The sequence below is a fragment of the Penaeus vannamei genome, chromosome 36 (genome assembly GCF_042767895.1).
Source record: "Penaeus vannamei isolate JL-2024 chromosome 36, ASM4276789v1, whole genome shotgun sequence".
In the NCBI taxonomy this organism is placed as follows: domain Eukaryota; kingdom Metazoa; phylum Arthropoda; class Malacostraca; order Decapoda; family Penaeidae; genus Penaeus; species Penaeus vannamei.
Window position 1 is genome coordinate 26,340,864 of NC_091584.1, and position 7,500 is coordinate 26,348,363.

The following is a 7,500-nucleotide window of genomic DNA, read 5'->3' on the forward strand; positions in this document are numbered from 1 at the left end:
AAAAATCATAATGATAATGATAGTTTCTATTGATAAAAACTACTATTGATAATGATAATAATAATGATAATAATGATGACAAAATAGAAATCTTAGTAATGATAATAATGATAAGGATAAGGATAACATCGATATTAGCAATGATGTTTATAGTGATAACGATAACCAAGGTAAGAATAGTTATGATGATAAGAATAACAATCATAACAATAACATCAATAATATACACGTGATAATATAAAAGAACAACAACAGAAATAACGATAATGGCAAGAACAATTATCTAAAGGATAAATTATACCAAATAAGGACAGTATCAGTATTATCAACGACAAAATATATAAAAGGATAATTGCAAAAAAAAAATGCTACAGGTGGTTAATTGAACAACAGCAATTCATACTGTTTGCAGATGATAACGGAAACACTCATTGTGTAATTATCGATTAAAAATGTATATGGAGAATAGGAATTGAGTATATGGTTTTTGTTTTATTACATAACACGAAAGTTTGTACAGAAAATAATTTAAAAATTTGCGCTCAAAACACATGGCGTATCGCATTCGAATATACATTTTTTTGCACAATTAGCCTATTGCTTTGATACCATTTTTGTTGAACTAAATGAAAATAATAAATATCCTATACATGATGTGATACTGTAACAAAAGAGTGATCTAAAGCACGTACCAACAAATTCGAGTTTGAATAAAATTGATAATTATTTCTATTTTATTCTCAATTCATACAATAAACCAAAACGGATAAAATAAAATAAAAAACATTCCATCAATACATAAGCCATCGCCCAAAACCTCCAACTAAATGCGTAAAAAAGAAATAAAAAGAACTAGTTGTCCCCACCGCCCAAGAGATGGCGCTGGCGACACGCACTCTTGTTCCCGGGAAAAGAAGGAAACAAAACAAAACTTTTCTCTGAGATCTCTTATTTCTCGCCAAAATGAAGGAGGAAGTACCCGTTTTGGAGTATGGAGACGTCGCTATTGAATCCAGGGGGATGATGGTACGTGTGGAATAGTCTTTTAGAGGGTTTTCGATCCGTAAATTGAGGAACTAAAGGAAATTTATAGCGGCGTTTCTTACGCTCACATGTGTTGACGGATGAATTTTCTTTTATACTCAATAATTATTTCCATGTGGAAGTAGATAATGCAATGGATAATTAGCGCATTGACCTTAATGTGATGAATTATTGAAATGCGCCAGTAATAATGAGGTCCATATAGGCCTATGTTTATGATAATGAGAGAGAAATGCGTAGTTTTCTTCCTTTCAAATTCAAGAAATTCAGTTTGCTTACGGTTATCTATGCTGTAATTGACATTTATTTGTAATTTTTTCATAAATATTGTGATGTGAAAGGTCTAGAGAGTGCAAAATGTAGGATGTGTAGCCTACCAATTGGACCTCGCACAAAAATTAGTCCAAAGATGAAACTTGTGATAATGAATCCCCTGGAGTTATAATTCTATGATGTAAAGCAAGGAGTCGCCGTTAAGGACGAATTTGGAATTGATGAACTGCATTCGATGTATACTTGTAGTCCAGTCAGATCAGCTGTAGCAACGACATTGAGGTGACAAGATTTGATGCTAAACTGTAGTCCAGGCTCTATTGTGTGAGGATAACATGATGTACTTTTCTTTGCTGAATTGTCTTATTTACGGAAGTCTGGAGGATTAAACTTATACCATAGGCACTACTTCACCTTGTATGAATAACAAAATCAAGCTGAAATTTGGGAGTGTTGAATGGCCTTAGGCTCTGAGCGGCACTTTCTGCGCTTTTTCCTCTATTAGTGGTGCAACCAATTGGGTCTGCAGATTTTGTGTGCTGACGACTGCAACTTTTAGTCCTATATTAGAATATCATCTTCATTTTGCCATAACTTAGTGCGTCTGTATCACAAAGACTAACCTAGGCCTATATCATGACCTATTTAACATGGTAAGTAACATTGCTATGATTTTCTCCCAAGAACTGGGAGTTAAGATAAGTTAATTTTTACGGTAAGAACACACTAAAGTAGGGCAGATTGAAGACAAAATTCTTGTAGAGGACAAAAAGTTAGTCATTTGTATGAAAAATAATCTGCAGACATGGATGGTAATGCCACTAACAAAAGAAAAAGTACCAAAGTCCACTCGAGGCTCCCAAGTTTCAGCTCAATCTTGTTGTGCATATGTAAAGACAGTGCTTTCCTTTCCCGTCAGAATTGTCTAAACCTATAATAGATGGACAGTATACATCATATGGAGTCCATTAGAACCATTTAGTATGAGTTCAGTGGCACTTGTTATGATTTACCCGAAGTTATAAACCACACATAACTAGCTATAGGAAAGGTCTAAATTTGTAAAAGAGACAAGCATGTCTGTCACTGACTTCTTGATGACTGGCATAGTTTCTGCAATGTTTGTGCTTCAGTAAAGGCTAACTAATATTTACTGCTATTCAGGTTAGAGAGAGCTTGTTGATCAGTTGCTAATGCTTGACATTGCATCACAGATTGCTGCAAGTTTAAAAGTTATTGTGTAGGTCTTCTGAACATGTACTAAATGATAGAATATTATAGGAAAGTTACTCGTCCCTTAATAAATGAATTATATCTTACGATGATGATATAAACATCACTTTTATAAAGCATATTTTGTTGTATTGATTACTGTTGATTTCATTTGACTTGTGTAGATAATAAACTGATTGATAACCATGGTTGAAGATTACAATTATTGTCATGTTATGTTTGTGTTACAAAGATATACATAAGAAGTGTTTCTGGTCATATTAGCTGAATGGGAAATAGATTATGTGTGTATATTATATATCTATTTCCTTGTATAAGACTTGCTTGTAATTCTTGGCAAAATGACTTCTTAATTGAATTGAACTTTGATATATAGAAATTGTGCTTATATAGTAGCATGTCTGAAGTCTCCTGTCTGTATATTATTAAACCTTAATCAACAATTAACTGTTCTTTCTAGGTTCCTGTGCGCTTAAAGCTCAGTGACCAGGGAATCACATACAGAAACGTTAAGACAGGAAAAGTGGAAACACTAAATGCATCAGATATTGAAGTTGTGAACTGGCAGAGACTGGCAGGTAGCTATGGGGTCCGTATCTTCACAGAGAATGGCAGTCTGTATCGGTTTGGAGGCTTCAAGGAGTCGGTAAGTTTGACATTACTATTTTGGGAGGGGGATTGACTTTTTAAATTAATTAGAAAGGAATTCCATGAATATATGTGGTTCTATAATTATTATTTTCTCAGGATTGTATATACAATAGTATATCAGTAGTGATTTGTTTTATTATTATGACTTCTCTCATTAAATGTAATTATATCTAATTCAGATATGATATATTTGTATTATTGTATTGTTAACATTTCAGGAGCAATCCAAACTGGAGAAGTTCTTCAAGAACACCTACAACAAATCCATGTCTGAAAAGGAGTTTTCAGTCAAGGGCTGGAACTATGGCACAGCTAAGTTTGAAGGAGCTTGCCTCGCCTTTGAGGTGGGCAGCATGCCTGCTTTTGAAGTGCCAATTGTTAATGCCTCGGGTTGTACCACAGGAAAGAATGAAGTTACTTTAGAGTTCCACCAGGTGAGGCTTTGAGGGGATTCTTGTTGTTAGGGTGAGATGAGAGCATTGTGTTCATCTTTTAATGTGGAAGTTATTGTATGTAATTTATGTGTTATTGGTCTTGTTTGTAATGATTCTAATGTAGAGATTTGTAATTCATGTTATATTTGGTGGGTGGTGGCGTTCAAAATGACTGTTGTGAGGTGATATTTGAAAAAGAGGAGTAGTAAGGGAAGATTATTATTGCAATATATGTTACACCAGTTCATTAAATATTCCAAATGTTTCTTGACTTTATCTAGCACGATGATGCAGCCATCAACTTAATGGAGATGCGCTTCCACATCCCATCCTCTGAGTTAGCCGGTGATGACCCTGTAGAGAACTTCCAGCAACGAGTCATGGCCAAAGCCTCAGTCATCACAGCCACAGGAGACGCTCTGGCCATCTTCAGGGAGGTCCAGTGTCTCACTCCTCGGTATGTTCTTTGTTTTCTGTTTTGGTACTTTGCTAGATTTTGCAACTGCAGATACTGAGGGAGAAAGAGAGGTGGTAAAGAAAAGAAAGAAAGAGCTATTGGATGTATAACATGTTCAGAGTTTTTGTAATGGCTGGGTATTATTTTGCTCTAAACCAAAGGTTCCCAGGTTGAGGGCCATGGCCCTCAGAGGGTCCATGGGGTATTTCTAGGGGGGCCATGATGCAATATGAAAATTTTTACATCAAATTTAACTGAATTTTATCTCGTCTACATTATCTACATATGATTATCTCACATATCAATAAATTAGAATCTTTCCATAAAGTTTTCTTGTCCTATAACTATTGACACCATTACACTGTTCATAACTAGTAATAGCTGAATCTGAAAAGATGACAGTCATTTAACGGGGCTGTGGAGATTTTTATATATTGATCAAGGGCCACAGAATGTAAAAGATTGGGAACCACAGCTCAAAACAGTCCTATTCTGAATAGCTACTATTTTCTTGTACTTGATATTGTTGGGACCATAATTTTCATGCCTGCTCTTTAACCATGATGTAATGGCTTTCTCTAACCCTTTTCAGAGGTCGATATGACATCAAAGTTTATCCTTCCTTCATCCAACTCCACGGTAAGACGTTTGACTTCAAGATTCCAGTCCAGACTGTCTTGCGTCTGTTTCTTCTACCTCACATGGATCAGCGACAGCATTTCTTTGTGGTAAGAGCCAGTCATCAATGCTTCTTTCTTGTGAAATGGGAGTTGTTTGTTTAAAGTACGTTATTGATTAATGTGTCAGTAGTATTCATTGTTTTTTATGCCCAGGTTAAGCCTACTATGTATTTACTTGTCATAGTTGATTTGGTAGAACCAATATTTAAAAAAGATATTTTTATTTTTAGAAACAAAAGGAGATTTCTTGTATGATTTTAGGAAATACTTTTGTAGGTTCATTATTTTGCTTTTCATTTTTCCCCTCTATAAGGATTAGTTGAAGTGTCATATAATGGTTATAAGCATTACCATATATGCTATGTATTAAGGCTTATATTTAAGGAATTTAAAAGTTGCACAAGAAGGAAAATCAAATATCATGTATTCTATTGTTTTGGGGAGTGATTCATTATTATTATTTTTACAATTCACACATTGTAAGATTTCACGATTCTCTACTTTGACTAATCACTTCCTCTTCAGGTGTCCCTGGATCCTCCCATTAAGCAGGGTCAGACACGCTACCCGTACCTGATTCTGTTGTTCTCCGGCGATGATAGTGACACAATTGAGCTGCCCTTGACAGAGTAGGTTTTGGTTAACTACTTTTTAAAAACTGGAACAAAGTAGAAGGAAAGCTGATGTTTCATATTTAAAAACAGTGTAATAATTGGATCAGAATGGCATTTCTGTGTTAGAAATTGTCCATCATTTTCATCCAGCTTCTTACACCTTGGTTCTGCCCCCTTAGGGAGGAGTTGCAGGAGAAGTATGAGGGTCGCATGGAGAAAGAGATGACAGGGCCACAGTTTGAACTTATCAGCAAGATCTTCAAGGGTCTCTGCAACCGCAAGATCGTCACACCTGGCAATTTCGTTGGGTAAGTACTAGGTGTAGTTCTTAGGTGGGAAGTGGGTTGGAAATTCAGTAAAAGGAGAAGACTGTGGAAGTTTTGATTGATTTTACTTAAGTTTATGCAAGGATTTGTTTATTTATAGTATTTCTGTGAGCAGATTAGGATTAGGATTTTCTGTGATTTTTATCTACTAGACTTTTTTCTTTTCTGTAATTCTCCCCATTTCATCTCTGGATATCTATTCTCAAAGAAGAAAAAGAAAAAAGAAAAAAAATCCACAATTCCTCTTTACTCTTAATTCGTCCTCCCAAACCAACATTTACCACTCATTAACCCACGTCTTTCTTTCACAGTCACTCGGGAACGCCTGCCATTGGTTGTTCCTACAAGGCTGCTGCTGGCTACCTATACCCACTGGAGCGTGGCCTCATCTACGTACACAAACCACCTGTTCACATCAGATTTGACGAAATTATCTCGGTTAACTTTGCCAGATCTGGGTCCACTACAAGGTCTTTTGATTTTGAGGTAAGCTGATATGAATGCTTAAGGATGTAAGTAATGTGTATGTAAATGGTGAATGGTAAGATGTTAGTGCAAGTAATGCAACTGGTATATTTTGTAGAATTCTGTTTTATATTATTATTGTCATATTTGTGTTATATTGTTGTTATTTCAAGTACTAAAGTTAATAGAAAAAAGGAAATTAGTATGCCATTACAAGTTTTATACATTTATATAATTTATTTTATTATCAGTTGATGTAAATATAGTACAGTTATTTGATAAAAAACAGGTAAATGAACCAGTGTCACCTTACATACTTTTATCTTTTTATTACCACCAGAAGCATTAAAAGCTCACATAGTTTCCCTTGTTCTCAGGTTGAGGTTAAAAACGGAGTGATTAACACCTTCAGCAGTATTGAAAAGGGAGAATATAACCGCCTCTTTGACTATGTGAACCAAAAGAAGCTGCGAATCAAGAACAGAGGAAAGATGGTAAGAGAGTTCATGCTCTTTCGGTATCCTGAGTTTTATCTTTATTCTACCAGTAAATTAATTAGGTATACAGGTAGTTTATATACATACCTTTTAAGTTTGATTTATTTTTAGGATTAATTGACCAGCTTACTGGAATTTTGGCCATAGAATAACATGTATTGGGTTCTTTCACTGTATGGCAGGGTACAGTAAGGAAATCTGTTATAAGTGGCCTGCTTATTGTTTCTAGAAGTGTCTGTGTTAGGAAGGAAAGGTTCCAAGCTCTTGTCTTAATGTGTATTGATGATATTTAAGTGTAAGCACGAGGGCAGGAAGGTTGTTAGCTTATTTTTTATTCATTTTTATTTTATTTTTTAAAGAGATGAGGCTTGTTTTGGCTCCCATGTCACTCTTTCTTACTGACACATTACCTCTCTCTCAGGTATATTCTAGACATGTGAGTATTCTGAGATACAATACTACTTAGTTCATCTCTGAATTACAAGCCAAAAAAGTCAAAGGCAAATGAAACATAGTTAGTTAAGGCATCTCTGATGATGTACTGATGTGCCAACCTCTCTCTTAGGTATATTCTAGGCATGTAAGTATTCAAATGATATTTAAGCAATTTCTTTGTGCTCTTGGTTTTCAGTTCTTCAGTTTTAATATTCAGTAGATTTAGTGTTCAAATTACAGCACAGAATATTTGAATATTGTAGTGTGCAAAAGCATTTTTCCCCCGTCTTTTCTTTTTGATGTTTGCACCTTTTATCAGCTGAGTGATTTTTCAGATGTCATGCATGATGTTGCTATTGGGCTTTTTTTTTTATTTTTGAGATATTCTTGA

General features: G+C 35.0%; 1 protein-coding gene across 1 annotated transcript in view; it reads left to right on the plus strand.

Annotated features, from left to right (window-relative positions):
* The first annotated feature begins 868 nt into the window (after positions 1–868).
* Ssrp (structure specific recognition protein) overlaps positions 869–7,500 on the plus strand; it is a 12,411-nt gene continuing 5,779 nt past the window's right edge. Inside the window, exons 1-9 of the mRNA XM_027358383.2 lie at positions 869–1,026; positions 3,011–3,196; positions 3,420–3,635; positions 3,917–4,092; positions 4,685–4,820; positions 5,298–5,401; positions 5,566–5,694; positions 6,024–6,198; positions 6,555–6,671. Coding sequence (XP_027214184.1) covers positions 964–1,026; positions 3,011–3,196; positions 3,420–3,635; positions 3,917–4,092; positions 4,685–4,820; positions 5,298–5,401; positions 5,566–5,694; positions 6,024–6,198; positions 6,555–6,671 — 1,302 coding nt within the window. The 5' untranslated portion in view covers positions 869–963. The remainder of the gene's footprint in view (positions 1,027–3,010; positions 3,197–3,419; positions 3,636–3,916; positions 4,093–4,684; positions 4,821–5,297; positions 5,402–5,565; positions 5,695–6,023; positions 6,199–6,554; positions 6,672–7,500) is intronic.